This window comes from Strix aluco, chromosome 5 (assembly GCF_031877795.1).
Source record: "Strix aluco isolate bStrAlu1 chromosome 5, bStrAlu1.hap1, whole genome shotgun sequence".
NCBI lineage: Eukaryota > Metazoa > Chordata > Aves > Strigiformes > Strigidae > Strix > Strix aluco.
The window spans coordinates 3,402,776-3,422,712 of NC_133935.1; the positions used below are offsets into that span (position 1 = coordinate 3,402,776).

General features: G+C 39.3%; 2 protein-coding genes across 7 annotated transcripts in view; one reads left to right on the top strand and one right to left on the bottom strand.

Moving 5' to 3' along the window:
- Nucleotides 1–8,056, top strand: part of PPARA (peroxisome proliferator activated receptor alpha) — a 43,666-nt gene extending 35,610 nt beyond the window's left edge. For all 5 annotated transcript variants that reach the window (XM_074825634.1, XM_074825636.1, XM_074825633.1 and 2 more), the window contains one exon: nucleotides 1–8,056. In XM_074825634.1, coding sequence (XP_074681735.1) covers nucleotides 1–248 — 248 coding nt within the window. In that variant the 3' untranslated portion in view covers nucleotides 249–8,056.
- CDPF1 (cysteine rich DPF motif domain containing 1) overlaps nucleotides 7,507–19,937 on the bottom strand; it is a 24,734-nt gene continuing 12,303 nt past the window's right edge. For both annotated transcript variants that reach the window (XM_074825638.1, XM_074825639.1), the window contains exons 4-5: nucleotides 17,661–17,772; nucleotides 7,507–11,854 (exon numbers count right to left, since the gene is read on the bottom strand). In XM_074825638.1, coding sequence (XP_074681739.1) covers nucleotides 11,705–11,854; nucleotides 17,661–17,772 — 262 coding nt within the window. In that variant the 3' untranslated portion in view covers nucleotides 7,507–11,704. The remainder of the gene's footprint in view (nucleotides 11,855–17,660; nucleotides 17,773–19,937) is intronic.

Sequence of the window (19,937 nt, forward strand, 5' to 3'; positions counted from 1 at the left end):
ATCGTCCTGGTCTTGTAAACGTAGGACACATTGAAAAAATGCAGGAGAGCATTGTGCATGTACTGAAACTTCACTTGCAAACCAACCATCCTGATGACATCTTCCTCTTCCCAAAACTTCTCCAGAAAATGGCTGACCTCCGACAACTTGTCACAGAGCATGCTCAACTTGTTCAGATAATTAAGAAGACTGAATCTGATGCACATTTACACCCTTTACTACAGGAAATCTACAGGGATATGTATTAAGGATTTTTAGTATTTTTTTCCACAATATTTAAAGACAAGAGCAATACTAATAACAGATGGGAGCAAAACTACTTGCAGTTATCTGCTGTTCACTCAGCTCAGAGCATGAAAAATCTAAAAGCTGGGTAACTGGTGTGTTACACTGCTTTTAGTTTGGGATCTTTTGTTCTTCATTTGAAAGAGGTCTGCAGAAAAATACTGATCATAGCGCTCATGAAGTGTCTTACAATGGTTCTTTTATTTGGAAATTTGAAGATTGGTAAGGAATACATATTTGTATAATAAATCAGAATGTTAAGTAACAGAAATGAACAAAATTGTATTTCCTCTTGGCTTAGTCATTTTAGGATTAATATAACAAATTCAGCAAATTCTCTCCAGGTATATGCACAATCATAAAGATTATGCACTTTTGGCTAATGGTAATCACTGAGAACCAACTAACACTTTTCCTTACAGCAGTCAGTCTAGGTGTGTATCAAATGGTTGGATATTACTGTACATACACTTCTAAAAAATTTGAAAGACCTTTGATCCGCTGCTGCTTTAATTCCATGAAATGCAGTACAGCTTCATATAGTATTGCATTGGTATACCTTAGGATTAGCACGTTTAAAAGACAGTTCTCTTATGAAATGAAATAAAATTGCAAGTGTTATCTAAAATATAGCAGAGATGCTCCATTCGGGTGTTTCTTGAAGAGTAAATGTGATAAAAATAATGGATCCTTTTTTCAAAAGTGTTTTGAGGAAATACAAAAATGTCCCTGAGGAAAACCATATCGTATTCAGTAACAGTTTTAAACTGAAAGAGGGTAGGTTTAGACTGGATCTAAGGAAGAAATTCTTCCCTGTGAGGGTGGTGAGACACTGGCACAGGTTGCCCAGAGAAGCTGTGGCTGCCCCCTCCCTGGAAGGGTTCAAGGCCAGGTTGGACGGGGCTTTGGGCAACCTGGGCTAGTGGAAGGTGTCCCTGCCCAGAGCAGGGGGGTAGAACTAGATGATCTTTAAGGTCTTTTCCAACCCAAACCAGTCTATGATTCTATACCATGCATATTTTGGAGAACTTTTAATAGCTCAAGATGTAGTTTTGACTTAAAAGTACCATTTGGAATTAGCAAGAGCTTTGGAGAGACTGAAGAAGCTGATGCTAGCCCAGAAAAAGAATTTCAACTGCCCAGCATTCTAGTGGAGTGATAGCTTACTCTGAAGAAATGATGGCATAGGAATGGCACCTTCTTTCTTGACAAGTATCTTGGCAGTATGGAGTTGTCTGGACCTGTTTACTTTTCTCATGAATATACTGTTTTATTTTTTTCCAGTTACCCACTTGGATATGTTTCTTTCTACTCCTCCTTAGGCCTTCTTGACAGAAGTATTAGCTAGATTATTTCACCAAATTTTGTCCTTGTCCATACCGCCATAGTGGATAAGGTGACAACATTACCAAGAGCAGCATTTGTAGGTGTCAATTGTGTAATATTAAAGAGAGCACAGTTGAGAGTAGGATTATCACGTTCCTGAGAGCAAACTCTGATTTTACAACAGTACTTACTCCTGATGCAAAATAAGCCATAGGGAAACTGCTTGACTTTGCCATTTTACGGGATCTTTTATCAAAGAGTACTACACGTAAGTGCTAGTTGCGTGCGAGACACTGTGCTATTTCTTTTTCTTTTTGTGGTTGTTTTTTTAATACAGTAACTTCACATTATTATTTCCTTATTTTACTATTTGTTTCGTAACACAAAGATCTCAGGAGCCAATCTTAGCATTTTCACAATAGTTAAGCTTTCAGTGGCACAGGAGGACGCCTTGTACTTGTTTTATTGTAGGACGCTTGAAGACTTCAGAATCTTAAACCTTCACTGCAAGAATTTAGTAAGATTGATAAAGTGTGAACATCACACTGATTCTTATTTTAGTCACAACGTTTGTTTCTTTAGAGGCCTGCTAGCATGGCTAGACACTGGGTAAATTACAGCTTTAGAAGCAATTTGGTGTTTACCCAGGCGATGGTCGTTAGCAGGGGTTTTAGTGTCAGATATATTTAGTGTAAAATATTGAAGCATGGGCCTCGAATTTGGTGACCAGCTGGGGCAGGATAAATGCACGTGCACAAAACTCTCTCCCCTTCCCTGTCACCTGTTGGTAACAGGAAGAATAAGAGTTAAGGTTACAGCTCCTTCTAATGCTTCGTTAAGAGAACATTGTTGGTCTTGCCAGGAAACAGCAGATGAGAAGTGGGTTGTCTTTTGTGTCTTACAGCAGCACATAGTATGTCCCCAGAAATAACAAGAGGATTTTAGCAACAATGCTGCTTTATTCCTGTCAGCCATGTTTCACTAAGGGGTTTAGGCATAAGACATCGAGCACTGAAATAATTGATACGCAGTACTGCTTACTCAAAAAATTGTCAAACCATTCTGGGATGGCATACTGAAACTCTAATAGCCAACTATTTTATCTTCTAAAAAAAAAGTATAAGTTGAATTTTTTTCCTTCAAAGTGCAGATTTTTGCAAAGGGTAAATCTCAAAGTTGTGTTCTGTAGTTCGGGTGTACTGAATTTTCTCAGGAAAATCTGACACAGTCAGTGTGGACAAAAACTATTTTTCCTGCTCCTGTTCTCAAAAGTGGCTAAAACACTTTACCGAAACTTTTAAAAAACTTGGAGAATGTAATAATAAATACTTAAATTCTCAGCAAAACTACAAAGACTCGAAAACAGCATAATTCAGTAGAAGGCATAATGTTTAGCTATATTAGCAGCTGCTTGTAACAGGTTCCTATTATCACCATTAGGAAAGTGCATAATTTGCATTTTTCCTGTTCCAGATCCATTTTGTTTTGTTATTTGAAAACCAGCAAGCATTTTTTTTTTGTCTAGTTCCTTGGACGCTGAAGTTGGATTTCTGTTTTAAATTAAATTGCAGACCTTTAATGAAAAAAAAAAATGGAAAGAACGCATCTCTGAATTACAGAAATATGAACAAGATGTTAACAGAGGCTAAAATTCTGGAGGGATTCCACTGCCCACACTGCTACACTGTGCACATACCCACAGTCTCATCAAAGAATGACACAGGGCAGACAATTCACTTCCCGAATATTAATGAGCAAAAGAAATTCTTAATTTCTACATTACACTTTTAATGAAGTACATTTCACTACTTCAGTAGGTGACTGCAGCAGGCTTTTGCCAATTAGATTTCAAAATGATTCAATTTGTGTTTGTCTCTCCGAAGTTTGGAATCTGAACTAGTTTGAGATCTATTACTGAGGAGCCTTCAGCATCTCCACCTTGTACAGATCATCTAATATTTTAAAATACCCATTCTATGGAGGAAAATAAAGTGCTCAGATTTTAGGATTAAAAAATTTATTAAAGATTTTCTGGCTTGTTAGGTACAGTTTTGATCTGATTCTTATCAACATAACTTATAATTTTACTATCACAGCACCGAAGAATTCTGGTTAGCAACCAGGTGCCCACAAACAACTTAAGACAACAGACAACAGATGGATAGAGGAAAATCCTAGGAAACAATAGTATGACTTAAGTTTTCAACAAACCTACAGCTAACTCATTTTTGAGGGTTGTCTGGGGTTTTCTTATTTATTTATTGGGATGCCCTAGGTGCTTGGACAAACGGGAAGAGGAAAAAAAAAAAGAGGAAGGTTTTGTGTCAGGTGTTAGGGAAATCTGATGTTCATTTTTATCTCCTTAAATATTTCCTTTAAAGGTGTACTAACAGCACACAACTGCCATTTCAAAAAAATCAATTACTTTGTACCTTTTTAAATTTCAGAATCCCACTTTTATTTTAAACACAAATTGACAGACAATAGATAGGAATGTTTTCCACTTACAGAAATTGAATCTTTCTTCGCATTTAAAGAAATGGTTTTTTTACTTAATTGCCACTTCCGTGTGCCTTTGTGCTTTGGTTCTAGCCAGCTGCTAGAAAGCTGAAGTTTTGCCAAAGAGCATATTTTTTGCATTATTTCTGGCCCGCACAGATTTAGGAAATACCAGCAGTTGCACTAAATCCGTTCTCATGAGAGAGCTAGCAGAAGTTTGCAAATCAAAGAGCTTATAATAAGCATCTAAACATTTGTTTGTTTATTCAAACTGCTAAAACTTGGGGAGATTTATTCATCACGAGAGCTGGGTCACATACTATTACATTTGAATTTCCTCCTTATTTCTAATGGAAAGCCCGGACAACTTAAGGCACCCTCTCAGACAAAGCAGTTGGAGAAGATTACACTGTAGCTGCCTATACTGTGAAGAGGAACAATTTCAGCTCTGTCTCTCCTTAAAAGCATCCCTGTTACTTAGTTGAAAATCTGCAATTACATTTAACAAATGCATTTGCAGCTGTTGTAACACTGCTTAAGCATAAGGTCTTACAAATACTGGCCCTTCCCTGAAAACCCTAATCCTTTAATAAGTGTTGAAATGTAAGGTGTAGCGTGATATCTGGTGCTTGCTTATATCTCAAGTGCTGATAATCAGTTGCATATATTTTTTTTATCTAGGTTTAATCAGCTTTATTATCCTTCTTTTACTAGAGATTTAAATTATATGTGGGTTTGATCTAAGATTATTGATATTATGTATTGTGGGATTTTTTTTAATTTAATACCATTTCTTCATGTTTCAATTTGTAAAATACAAGAATATAATTGCAAGGTATAAACTTTCACTAAATTATATTACAGAGGTGCTTTAAGAAAAATATGTAAATTATTTAATTTAAATATTTGTTTCGTACTTTATCGTGTGAACCCTTTTGTACAGCGAGGAAAGATTTACTTTTATGGGGTAAGGATGATGGGCCTGAAGTCAAAGACAACCTGCTATTTATTCCTGTCTGGTCTTTATTACTGTATCATTTGTGAAGAAGTATCACAAATTCTGCAACTTATCAGTGTTTGGTATTGAGAACTGTAACAAAATTTTGAAATATATTTTCACATAGAACATAGACTTCCTTTTTATTTAATTTTAATGAAAGTAAGTCTAGGTGAGGAAGAGCTGTAATCCCCAAACTGAGTTAATATTTTTAACATTTTAACTCAAGTTCACCAATATGAAAGACAGCTTATAGAACTAAGTTCATCTTTGCTTTACAGGACAGTAGTTTGTTTTCCTTAAAAGTCTGAAAGAGAGCTAAAAAGAGCTATGTTCTGTCAGTACTCCATCACTGATATTTTCTGAGGAGCTGACTTGTGGCTTACTAGAAATAATGTGTATTCAGGATTATTTCCTGCTACCTGCACTGAGGTCGATCTGCAGTTTTTATAGATGTATTTTAAAATACGTCATTTGATAGTGCAAAACAGCGTTGAAATGCCACTATTGGCTTTTGTGTCGGAGTGTTCCCTTTGTGATTTTACGTAGAGATGAATTCAGAATCTGTTTGTCGGGGTTGCGTGTCCTGTGATTGAGGTGTGACAGTCTGTGCCTACAGCATTCCTGCTAATGAATCCTGATGTAGGAACAAAGTTACCTTTTAAAGGTATACCTCTTATTTTGCTGTAGTCAAAACAGAGCAACAGTATATTACAAATGTGCCAGCAATGATTTACACTTAGTGCATTTTATTTGTAATAGATAAAATTTTTATTTCCCCAAATTGCTGCAACTTGAAATTTTCACTTGATCAGTGTCACCATGCAGGTGTATTACCTACTAAGTTTGTGTCATGTTTGTAAAAGCTCTTTTCTTTTAAAAGACCTTCCTGTGGTAACCTACAGCTACTTCTTTTCTTAATTTCACAGGCAGCAAAGAAAAAAAACCTGTAAAAGGTACTAACAGATATGTCACTTCACACTGTAAATACATGATACAAACTCATTGTTCACTAAACCCATCCTAGGGCGAGGGTGTTTCCTCTTTTTGTTTTTTTTCTAATGTGCTTACAGGTTTTTTAAATCTCTTTTGGCTTCTGAAGCTGTTTGGGGTTTTTCTTGAACCCCTTTATTGTGTTAGTCGCTATTCTGTTGTCAGATTCCTTTGCAAGGATGTTTCAAAACAGAATTCCTATTGCAAGGACCTCAATTTCAGATGAGTTGCCTCTGCCCAGGGGATAGGCTGCATGCACAGAAGAGATTAATCTGATTACAGGCTGAGCCTTAAATAAGAACTGCAAGATCAAGCATAAGGTACTTAAAATTGGTTTTAAGGATTCTGGTGTATTTTCTCAGGTTGGACATGCAGGTACAGTAATCCCTACTATGGAAAAGACACCTTGTGCTCAATGCAAGAAGTTTCATGGCATTCTTTACACTTGATAGGAAAAAAAATTGGTGGTATGGGAAAATACCAGCTGAAATACTGGCAACATGCAAGTACTGCGTTCTGCTGCGTAGGAGTGCAGTCTAATCATTCAAAATCTGTTTGTGATGCGCAACAGGAACTGTAAGAAGGTTAGCAAATCTTCTGGTGGATGATTCATATGCAGATAACCCCGCCGAGCGCCGTTCCACTCCACGCTTCGTCACCTCTGGCCCGTTCTAGGTCTGTTCCGCCAGGCAGTAGCGCGGGGTTGCCTGGATGGAGAGGCCGTGCTTTGCTCTCCCGTCGGCACCAGAGGTTGGAGATGGCCTGGGCGTGTTGGGGCCGGGATCTCCAGGCCCTTGTCAGCGGCACCGTTGCGGCAGGCGCTTCCCTGCCATTTTTTTTTGTTTTTGTTTTTGCAGACAGCGGGAGGGAGCTGCCTCTGATCCAACCCTTCAGCCCTCTCCCCTGGGAAATGAATCCTATGGGATAAGGTGAAGCCATGGCTCCATCTCAGGAGCCACAAATACTTCCCTCTTTCAGAAGTTTCAGAAGTGGAAGAGCATCGATGGCTTCAGTTATTCCATTAGCAACAACAAATCTAACCAACATTTTAATATTACAGATTTTAACAAGAACACCACCCCCCCCCCCCCCTGAACTGTCTTGACAAAAGAGTCTGTTTTATCAGCTTCTCGGATGAGCTGCATTTCATATTGCTCCTGCTATTTCACAGCTTTTACAAACAATTGCTCTGAATTTTCTTTAGGGATGTAACACAACAGTATTATTACATCGCGATGTTAAAACCCTTTATCGCATCTCAGATTGTCTTGTTATCTGATATGACACAAAAAAGCACGTTTTTGTTAACGTTGCCAAACCCTAATCACTAGAGTTAACAAGTGTTTAATTAAATCAAGATATCAATATTAAAGAGAAAAAAAAAAATGGTAATTGTTTCCAGTCACCTATGTTTTTAGGAGGTTTTGGGTACTTTTTATTACAGTAAGTACAGAACTTACAAAGAGCAGACATTTCTTGCAGGGAGTAGTCAAACCTAATTCTCATGGAATGCTTGTTTCCCAGTAAAATACCACTAATTCAAGCCAAGTTCCCAGTTTCTTTCTGTCAGAACAGTGCAAATGACATTTTCAAGAAAGAATGGAAGTCTGGTCTCACAGGGGTTTATAGGAAAGACAAAGTCTCTTGCATTTGTGAATGTCAAAATTACATATATCGAAATATGATGATGCATTCTCAAATGTTACCAGCCTACTGATCTAGGATGAAAAAACTTGAACTAAACATTTTTCTTCTTTTTTTACGTTCTGATTTTTTTCCGTTTCCTTTAAAAATAAGAGGTTGAATTCATAGTGTTTGTAGAGAGACTGGTAGGAACGTATGTGCTTTAAAAAAAAAAACAGTCATCCTTTAAGATTGAATGTAAACACAGTTAATTTGAAATATGGCTTTGCCTTAATGGTTTTAAAAAAAAAATAAAGTATTTTTAAAAGTGAATTTAATGACTTGTGCTGATCTCTTATTTCCAGGAAAGACTGTAATATCATGGTTCTGAGACAAACATACTTCTTCCCCTCTGCTGGCTGCCTCTTGTACATTATCCAAAGCAGCTGCGAAGTCCTAACCGAGTCCCTCATTCAGTGACTGTGCACGCACGAGTAACTTTTATGTACACGCAAGTAGTTCTGTTCTGTGCTCTTGTACAACCACTTACAATCTCAACTGATAGCTTGTGTCAATGTTTGCAGAAGCAGGGCCCGGGGACCGCGGGGTGGTGGTGTGCTTGGGAACGGTGACGCCTCTCGCTCCTTCCGCGATAGTACCAGTGCCCTGAACGTGTGTTTTGTGCTGCTCTAGTGTAATTAAGAACTCAAATGATTTTGCCTTAACCTGATTTGCCTTAATTTGGTATACAAAGCCCTGCTTCAGAAAACACTTAGCTGCTTAACTTTATACCAGGGAGTAATCATGCTGATTTTTAGTAGTGAACAAGAGTGGATTAAGCAACCTTTGGTGGGATTGGTGCCCAGATTTTTTTGGGTTAGCATCAAGTATCTGTTAACAAATTGTATTAAGTATGTTTACTACATAATAAGATGTGCATATTACAAGGATATTTTAAAGGCAGAACAATATTTGAAGCATCTTTAAAGTGACGATGCTTATCAATTTACTGTTAGACACACCTTTTAAATTAGGAATGTGTAACGTGTATGTATACGTTGCACATATAATAGATATTTATATTTCATCAGTTTGTCTGCTGACCCACCATCCTCCTGTGTCCTTCCATCCCCGTTGACTGTATGACCAGCTTGAGACATTTGTTGAACTCAACAAGCACTGAATTCACTTCTACATGACGTGGAGCATACTGACTAACTTGATGAGCATGGCTTCAATTCAATCAGTTGGGAGGATATGTCACAGATAATTGCTTTCCTTCAAGAATCTAGGGATTTATTAAGCTGGTAAAAGAGTGGTAAAGCAAAAATTACAGCAGAGGATAATCATGGTTCTTCATCGGCTCTGCTCAGGAGCACTGAAGGCCTGATTGTGAGCAGCAGAAAGTGCTCGGAGAACCTGATGAAACCAAACTGTAAAGGCTGTGCATATCTTGAGGTGTAGTCCTCATGGCTATTAAGTTTGGGCATGATGGCATTTGGTCTGTGAAATCAGAGACACCAAAACATTATGATACAGAGACCATCATGCTCATGTTCAGTGGGAATATGAGAATGTGGCATACACAAGTTTTAACAGCTGGGCACAGATAATAATCCTTTGTCATTCCAGGAAATATCCAACTGCATGTAGGTCAGCCTTCTTCTAAAGCATGGACCAGAGGTGACAGAACATACCTGATGGCCCTGGGCTACTGAACCACTTAGTGGTACTTGCCAGAAGTATGGTTTTCATCACCAAAAATGTACGTGTAACCAGGTGACTGTGAAGCAGAGAGCCATCCTTAACTTGGCTTTTTCTGTTGTACTCCAGATAAATAAATGAGCTGTGCTAGGCCAAATTAAAAATTCTGTAGTGACAGATTCTGCTCCCTTTTAATACTGAGTCTATGCCCCCTCCGGTTCAATTGAACAAGTACTTAAAGGTAGGGTCATTGCTGAGGGCTTTAAATGGTTCTTCTAGCATATGATGGCAAAGATAATGATTATGAATAAATGAGTTAACTGCATTTTTCTTAAAGGGGCCAGAAGAGGTTGAAAAGGAGGAAAACAGCTCAGAGACACTAGATCTTTCCCATCCCCTTAGCAGGTGCACATCCCAGTCCCAAGACAGACTTGCACGTCATAAAACCAAAAGGCACGTTCTCATTTAGATGGGAACTGCACTAGCCAGGCTTCTGAGACCTGCTTTCAAGCTAAGAGTTAAGATACAACCTCTTGCAAACATTGTGAAATACAGGAAATAAAAAAGTTTTAGAAAGACATTTGCTGGTATAAACATAGTATGTGATCTCACACAACTATGATGCTTTTTGTCAGCTTGATTGTAAGACTAGTTTTAAGATGGAAAAGTACTGTGATTCTCTTCTGTTCTCTTTACAGTTGTGCTTTTAGCATAGGGTATGCCTCTGTTATTTGTACAGAGCAGACAGATACACTACAGCTTTTAAAGCTGGTGTGTCTAATATGAAACTGAAATTTAATACCACCCATTTTAAATAAGTTTAATATCACTTTCTTTGAAAATATACTCTCATTACCACAAAAAGGTATCTGAAATGTTGACTTCTAACATGTATCTTTTTTTCCACAATTAAAGATGTCCACATACTCTGTCTTAAAAGCACCTAGAGCTTGAAAAGGGTACTAATAGGTCCATTATTGCTCCTCTAGTAACTGCAAGAAATTCCAGTCCTCAACAGAGGACACCAATATCCTAGGTGCAGAAGAAAAAAAAAAATAAAATTTAGGACACTCAAACATCCTAAAGAACTAAAACTCATTGAAATAATGTTGATTTCTTTTAACAGACACACGGTTCATTCTACTAAAATGATCAAGTTTAGATGTTGACATAGGACAAATGATATGGATGGAAGAGTTGAGAAAACAGGAGATAGTACCCAAGGCATTAACAGCTTCTGAACCAATGACCAAAAAAACCTTGAGTAAATAATGTGATGTGGTGATTAGGAGCACTCTAGACATATCCTTAAGGTGTGTGACTAAGTCGTTTTACATAAATGCCATCTAAATCTTCCTTGTAATTAAGACAAAGTCAACACAGATAACTGAGAGCTAATTTTTGAGCTGAAACTGCTGTTGCCCTAACAATTCTTTTACCCTTTTTTGACTAAAACTATGTTTCTGAAATCCCTATTCTAGCTGCAGTTTAATTGCCCAGTTCGGGAAAGAATTGAGCTTATTAACTGATGTGAAAGTGAAAAGGAAGTCATCTGTACTTGTAAAGCATAAACTAGGTGTGTTAACGGTCCTCTCCTGTGGCTGTATTGACATGGACTGGAAGACTGAGTGGAAAGTGACTGCAAGTGAATTGTAAGTATCTTTTCTTTATTATTATTATATGGATATTAGAAGAGCACCTACCTTCAGAGGTCTTAATACTGTCATAGTGTTGAGATTATAATCTTGAAGAATCTAGGTATTTCTATGGGTATCTGTGACTTATAACAGACTTCAAAATAAAACTTTGAATTCCTTGCCTACTGTAATCTTACCAGGACAGCACTGGCAGGTTAACAATTGGTTTATACTGACTTTCTTGGATGCATATGGAACTAAGCCAGATAAATCTGTCTCAGGTTTTCCTAACACTGTAGGAGTGTCAAGAACAACACAAAACATGAAAATAACAAACGTGAAAACCTGGATGTTCCTATGCTATAGGCTGTTTAGTTTTTTCCTCCATGCGTTTTCCATGGTGACAACAGGCCTGTCTGTCTGTCTTTCTGGCTCTTCCACACCCCGTGGCTGTACCGCTGGCACCGCAGTCGCTGCGTGGTGATGCCTGAAGCCAAGCCTGTTGTAAGGAAATGCGTTGCTGTGTTCTGTAGTAGTGAGCTGAGGGAGGTCGCTCCTTTAAAAGGAGCAACGTGATGGTCTCCAAAAGGAGAGCGGAGAAACCCCAGCCAAAGAACTGTCTCTCTTGCTCCTTCAGTATTTATGTTCTTCTATCCATTTTTTTACAGGGGAAGGATTTTTGTTGGGGCTTTCTTTTAGCCATATCTTCTTGTATTTCCAAAGGAAAGGCCTTTAGGTTTTCATTCACACAGGGGAGGCAGAACCTTTTGGAGTAGAACAGACTACATTCCTGTAAAGAAAATAATATTATTAGCAGGATACACAAAATGGAATTGCTTAAGTTCCAGCCTCATTAAACCACATTTATATTTAGAATTCTCCTAAATTAAATTCTTCTTCTAGGTTGAAATATTCCAGCAATTTTGCTTCTTCCTATTCAATAATTCTAACATCTGGTTAGATGGGTGAAACTGGGTGAAAAATAAAAACTGGTTCTGTAACAATCACTAACCAAATCAACTATCACGTTGCTCCTTTTAAAGAAGTGACCTTCATCAGCTCACTGCTACAGAGAACAGTAACACATTTCCTTGCAACTGGCTTGTCCTTCAAGCATCGTTTATGGTTCTCCTGGCATGATCACTAAATTCCAAACAGGATTTAATGGGTAAGCTGGAGCTGGTGTTGCTGATGGATTATTCTTGGAGAGTTAAACATGAATAAAACCATCAGTATGGATGGATCAGGACATCTTTTTTGGGAGTAATGGATTCCATGGGGTTTACCTAAACAGTGAAGTTTTCCTCTAAAGCTAACTCTTAGATTATGAAGATTTCTCCCTCCTGGGAGGATTTTCCAAGTTCCTGCACTGGTATGTGAGACCTGAAATCTCAGAATGCTCTTCCTCACCTATCTCCACAAAAATGGCCTAAAGGCCAACACAAGTACAAAGAACGATGGCCTCACAGACTTTAGCTGCTTCTTTTTCTGTAACTCCCCCCAAAACTACTCTTCTTTCTATAAATCTGTGTGCTTGTATTGCTCTAGGAGAATATTAAATATCACAGAGGTGTCCAAAAACGAGAACAGTTAAATGAATTTAATTTGGCTGGGACAATTCAACTGAGATTTCAGCCATTACCCACCTTTACCTTGAATTATAGTATCAGTTACTTGCTGATTAAAAACATACATGGCACTAAAGCTTGAACTGATGTCTGTTCTCTGACTTCTTGAGATATAAAAGCTGTTGTGCACAAAGAAGGTGTTTTCCCTGCTCTTGAAGTGGAATGACACTATGATCTGACATGTTTCATTCACAGTTGGTTTGCTTAGCAAGTGCTACAGACCCAATATTTATTTTTCAACCAGTTAGCTCTAATCAGATGTTAGTTATTGAATAGGAAGAGGCAAAACTGATGGAATATTTTAATCTATTTGCAGTGCAGAGTTTGGACAACTGGAAGAGAAGCTTATTAATGTATTATTCCTTTGCCCCGCGGTGAGACTGAAGTCCGTGGTTCTCCTGGCGTGCTGATCACTAAATTCCAAATAGGATTTAATGGGTAAGCTGGAGCTGGTGTTGCTGATGGATTATTCTTGGGGATTTAAGCATGAATAAAGACATCAGTTTAGATGGATCAGGACATCTTTTGGGGAGTAACAGATTCCATGCGTTTTACTGAAATAGCAGTTTTCCTCCTGCCATGGTCATTTGTGGCTGGCCTTTCTCTGGGGGCTTGACTTGGAGATTTCTGTGTTTCTGTTCTTGCTTTTGTTTCCCATGTCACTACCTGAACTTCTAGCAGTAGATTCAGCAGATGATTATATCAAAATCTGTGTGTGACTTTGAAGCCTGAGGAACAACTTCTCTTCCTCTACTGTCCTTTTCTGAGCTGCCTGGCACCTTCATACTCAGAGCTACTGTGAGGCCTTGGTGTCTGCAAAGCCCTGAAACTGGATTTCAGTTGCACAACCTCCAGAGCCTATTGTTTGTTGTCTCTTGGTATCCTTAATACTTTAAGCTGCCAATTAAAAAGGGAAGATTAGAGTTTAAGTTGGGCCTCTATTCTCGTTTGTACTGCAGAATGGCACACTGCTCCCCCCGCTCTGAGGTTAAGTTCATGGCTCCACCGTGATGGACGCTGCACCCCTGGGCAATGGCAAAGGAGAGGAGAGGCTTTTCTGCAGAGGGGGAACTCTGATGCTAAGATGCAGCTCCTCACAGACATACAGGTGCTCAAATTGCATTCTTTTAGCTGAAATGAGTTGCCAACTTCTGCTGATTTTGGCCAACGGAACTTACACAAATCATGAATCTGAACCATTGCACATCTGGGCACTGGGTTCATGCACCCTTTAGTGCTCTCTGTCGTGGGATTATTCAGCCTAGCTGTTGTTTTAAAGCCCTATGAATTACACTTATTATGTATAGTCAAGCCCTTCTCTGATCGTTATCCTGATAGAGTTCTGTGTTTAATCGGATAATTCTTTAACATGTTTCACCCCTTCCATGACCAAGGCAAGAGGGAGCTGTTTCAATTTCAAACTTAACAGTCCAATTCAGGCAAAACTGAGCTCCCCAGGTATGCTGCCAGAGTTTATTTCTGTTTTGACATGGATCACGTCTGAAAGTAATATACACAGGGATAGTATCTTTACCACACTTGTAAAGGAAACTCTATGTAAAGGAAAGGTTCTGCCTAACTGTGTCCAGGACTGACCCCATATGACTGGAAGCTGAGTGGAAAGTAGCTGTAGTATTATGTTTATCACTTAATACCTACAATCATGTCCAAGGTCAGCTTCTGCTGAGGTAAACCATAAGGGATGAAATTTGCTCCCTTTCCTCCTTTCTTCTCCAAAAGCCATTTATTTTCTTCTCCTATGTTTAGTAAGCGTTGCAATAAAAGAAATAACTGTTTTAAATGACTAATGTGGTCAGATTATATCATTTCCTCTGCCCTTTTCTGAAAGGAAAACAGGAAGAAGGGCACTCGACCTTCCTAAGGACTTTTAACAGCGTTTTTATTCTCTTCCTTTTTGTGGGGTTTTGACATGTTTTAAGACATTACAGATCAGAATTATTTCCGGTTGGACCAGAAATAATGGCACTTACCAATGCACTATGCTAAAGATTAGTTCAGTAGGGTGATGTACACTGCGAGGTGACTGGAGTAAATTAAATGAGTGAGACTTAAGAGAGTATTTGAAGTGAGTTTATGAGCATTATACAGACCAGTTGCTAAGTCTTGGCTTTCACTGGCACAGCAACTGTAAGGAAAGACACTTCAGCTAGCATGGATTGTCTCAGGAAAATCTGATCTAAGCCTCCTTAGACACCAAAGCTAGCAAATTAAAGCTAATCCCTTTGCCAAATCTAAGGTCAGAAAAGTCTTAACTTTGCCACAGGTTAGTCTAATACTATTTTGAATTAACATAAAAATGAAAGCAACCTGTCACTGAAAACTTTCCATCAAATTGGTCCAGCTGCTTTGCCAAAGAGGCCCAAGAAAGCATGATTTTTCTCCAGCTTCAAGTCTTATGTTGTAACATTATGGAAACACTCAGCACAGGGCTGAGTTGGTTTACCTGGGTCAAGCACAAGCAGGAACCAAAACCAATCCACAGAGATATTATCCTAACGTTGGCTCTCTCTACTGCCTTGGATAAGTTTTTACTTCTCTGGACTTTTAATTTTCCCTACATGAAAGAGGACTAGTATGTGTTTACCTGCTTTGTGGTGTGGGTGTTTAAAGCACTAATTATAATTTCTGCAGATCTTTTTCAATGTTACCTAAGGAGTATTGCTAAATACATTTTGAAACCATAGTCATATGTGTGATTCACTATCTGGCCTGGCCAGTTTGGTAAGAAATTTATTCTCAATTATTTACAATCAAGGTTTTGCTTTGACTGATACCATCAGGGGAATCTTGAAGACTCAGATAACAAGAAGTCAATGATTGACATATTTTCACAATGAGGCAGGAATGTCAAAAAGATTAGAAGAGGCTTCTATTAGCTCACTGCTAATATCCTCTATACATTGCCATGCCCTAGATTAACTGAAACAATTAATAAATCTTTTAAAAGAAAAAACTCCACCTTCATTCAGAAATGCACACTGCGTGGAACGATACCGAGAGGCTGAAACGCTGTGTTTCTGTCAGATTTAACTGCCAGACTTGGAATATCTGTTGAATCCTTCATAAATTCAAAACACTTCATTTGGGAATGAAAATAACTAAATGTACTGAAGTTTGCCCAAAATGTGTCTAAGTTGCTAATCCTCTGCTGTGAAAAAGGAGGGATAAACCTGACGTGTCAGGGCAGGAAGCAAGCTTGTAAACCCAAACTGTCTGACTAGCTGCACTTGCCTCTTCCTCTGGCTGCGCGTGGGAGCGACTCAGCTACCAGCCAAGACAGGGACATTGTCACTAGGAAGATCTTGCTCACCTACGAGCTTTGTCTCCACTTTGTCTTGAGCTACTTGGCTCTGGAAACTTGAGCCTAGCGATCAAAGACATAACCAGAGAGCACTGACTTCCAGGTAGTCCTCAGGTAGTTGCAGAAAGAAAAAAGAAATCTCAGTTGCAATCTCTAGTCTGACCTTTTGGTGATTTTCATTCATTTAAGGGACAGAAGAGACTTCAGAAATAGAAAACAAACCTAATCAGGAGAAAGGTGCTATTGCACGCTCCTCTTAGGACAGTGGACCAAATCCATCCTTGGTGCTAACTCCCTGTAAGTCAGAATAGCAGCTAAACTTGTCCAAGTGTGCCAGTTTCCTTTTGACTGTGTCTGTCCAACCCTCTAAATTTTGTCAGTGTAATCTGACCCTTTGTTTTGCTCAAGAGAATTTCCTCAAGTCCTCACACAGAAACTGCCTGGCATTGGCATATGAGCTGCCTCAGCTGCCCAGATTACTTCACCTCATGCCCTGAGGAGGCTGAAGATGTTACTTTGTCCCACCAGAACTGTAACTGGCCACCAAACATGAAGAAAAAAAAAAGTCTACATCTTCATAAAGTCTTTAGTTTTAAAACTCCCACTACTAGCTACCTGCAGTAAGGATCACGTCACTGGAGCTGGCCCCTAAGCACTGCGATTACAGAATGGGCTGAAAAGGTGGAATTTGAAAACCGCTAAAGCTGACACTTAAGACCAAGGTGTGCTCTTGCTAATAGCTCATGCTATTAGCTGCATTCTAGATTTAAGCACTTGGAAAGAGCAGGCCAGGATCTGGCTGCTTTTAGGTCAGTGGTGTCTGGTGTAACGAATACATGCCGTTGACGTGTAAATAACCAGGTGGCACCTCCATGGGTTGAGTCGTGCACGAGTCCTGAGTCTCTTTCAACCACAGAACTGGCTTGCCGAGGGAAAGGAGTGGAGCCTAAGTCTTCTCAATTCATTGTACTGCCTCAAAGAAGCACAGTACTGCCTCTGGATGCTGGTAATTGTGTAATAACTTGTCTTCATTTTTGCTTTGAACTCACAGCAAACAAAGGGGCCAGTTCTGCACCAACGAGAAGGAAATAAGACAACTATAATTTTAAACCACCTTTCTGGACCGCACTCAGACTTCATAGTTTTAAGGTTGCCCACCAGCTGCTACTCAAATTTATTCTTCTTCAGAGAGCTATGGTGGCATTGCACAACTCTCCTCCCTGCTCACTTTCTACAGTAGCTTTTGGAAACAAGATGGCAGCTGCGGATGCGAACCGACAATGCATGGACGTTTATATTCCCTTTAAGGAAAAAAAATCTACTATTAGTTCAGTATGATCTACTGAACCTTAAAGGTCTTGAAGTGATACGTGATCTCCCTTGCATCTCCTTGTGCTAGGAAAGTGGAAAAAAGCACTCATGTTTGTGAGGCTGGATTGTGCTCATCTGCAAATAGAACACTTAAAGTTGCTGATCATTTTCATTTAATACAACGAGCTTTATCTGGCCAAATCCACAAGAACATACAATTAGCTTGCCTTTAAAATAGGCTATTTGGGTTTCTGCTGTTTGGTCCTTCTCTAACAGGTCACCCGGAGTGGAACAAAAAGAAATTACTGAAGAAGCTTGTTTTGCTTGTTACTCACCGTACCAACGCACACTGATCTGCTACACAAACTGCAGTGAGACCCGAGGATGAGGAATTTGTCTTTGTCAGGGGTGAAAGGATCCTTCATGACATAGCTTTCTTCCAAAAGCCTGTAAGAGAGTAATTTCAGGCTTTTAAGAGTCGATTTCACAGTAGGGGAGAGCTGAAATGGGGAAATCGTGGAGGCTGAAAAGGTATCAGCCCTTTCTACTCGATTTGCTCGGCCTGGTGCTGTACATGAGGCAATGTAGCAGCTATGCAGCTCCCTTTCTCTTCAAAACCAACATCGTGGCTGCCCTCAGTCCTAGCCTGCACTTTCTATCCGTCTTCCAAAATTAGGGCAATTGGTGATCCTCTCAACATTATCTTACTAGGTTTTTCTCAGTGCTCTACCTTAAAGTATTTTTTTATCTTCCATTTTTATAACAGGCACTCCTTAGCACAGCCAACTTCAGCACCTTGTCAAGTTATCATTTCAATTGCACAGCTTTTAATTAGAAGTTCTCTTCCAAAGCTGTGTGCGTGTGAGTGTAAAATAAAAAAGTTTTACTGCTCTTAGTTATGTGACTGCTGTAAAGCTAAGGTTCCCACCTCTTGAAAGTGGGAGCTACTGGCACAGAGCATTGCAATGACCTGAAATATGCTTACTTTATATCACAGATTGTACTGTTTGCTCCAGGGTATTAAGGGAGTGCATTTATTAATAATTTGGCAACCTGCTTGGGAAAGACTAAGGCCTTATTCCTCCTGGATGCTCCAGGCAAAATATTACAGAAGTCAGCTGGGTGTCTGTCTGCACAGGGCACCCTGCAAGGCTGGCTTATTCTTGGACTTAAATCAAACTTGGATTCTGAAGTACTGTGGAGTACAGTATGTATTTAAAGGGTATTCTGTTAACCCATACTGCCTTCTCCTTGTCTACATACACACACACGTGTGCATCTGTGAGCATATTCCTTTTTCCTTTTCGTCTCCACTCAAAAAATGATACAGCTCAAGCCTTCCACTGTTAGGAAAGATCAGGCATCTTAATGTTGCAGATCACCTTGTCAACAAGTCTCCTAGTGTACAAAGACTGGATTACCCTGGCAAGATTCACAGCCTTAACGCAGTCATCACCAGTGCAGAGACTTGGCCATCGCAAAGCCTTCATGACTGGCATACGTTCCCTGCAGCGTTGCATTTAGGACGTGTGAGTAGGCCAGAAAGCAAGTCAATAAATATAGTGTGTAAAGCTATTTCTTATATGCACGTCCAGAAGTGTTATGTTTCAGCATTATTCTTTTGCTTTTTGAATCTTGCGATCCAAATAAAGCGGAGATGTTAAGACTGAGCTTGGATAATCTAAAGTTAAGATTCATGTTCAGCTTTGATTCAGACTCCTTAAGAATGGTCTGGAGCAAAGGTGGGCCATTGCTTTGCTGAGTAGAAGAGGGAAAACCAGTAGCATTGTGGGATTTGAAATGGTAAAAATACAGCTGCCCAGGGAAAACAGCCTAAGCAGGTGATGACCAGCAGCTATTTCTATTTTATAAGAAACTGAGCAGTCTTAGTGGTGTGAAATGCTGAGTACATGCCTGACTTCCAGTTCCAGTGAGTTCCTAACCATGTTTGCCTGATGGGTTCACTGACCAGGGTGGCCTAACAGAGCTACTCATACATTTACAGCTAAGTGCTTTGTTTTATGGGGAGTTTAATGTCTGCAGACAAAGTCGTAACTGCATAGTTTCTGGTCAAACTATGCCTACTTAGCAGAGATGGAAAAGGCTTCAGTCTCCTAAACTGTAAATATGTACTAAATTTCCACACACTTTAACGTCAGATGATCTGCCAAAGAATTGTCTAATTCGTGCAAAAAAAGCATTGCTGTTCAAAACTCCACGTCATGTCAAACAGCTCTTAAAAAGTGTTTTTACCATATGTACTTAACTGATGCTGTGTTTACATGTTGCCCAGCTGACACAGCTGTGAGGAAAGGGCTATTCCCAGAAATGCTAAGCTGACAGGCAACAGTGTCCTAGTAAAAAAATAATGGTATAGGTAAACAGTAGGGTGGTCAGTGGGGTTAGGAAATAGGTTAAATAACAAATCTTTGCGTGGTATCGAAGCAGGGCAGGAAAGTTGATTTTTGTCTTTGCTATCAATGCTGACAACATTGAACGCTTCTTCCCTCTGGAAAAAGGTCACTTTTAAGTATTGAGCCTCCTATTCAGGGCCAATATGGCATGTTATTGGGTTCATAGAGTGCACATCGTTCCACAGTAGAAGGCTTCTA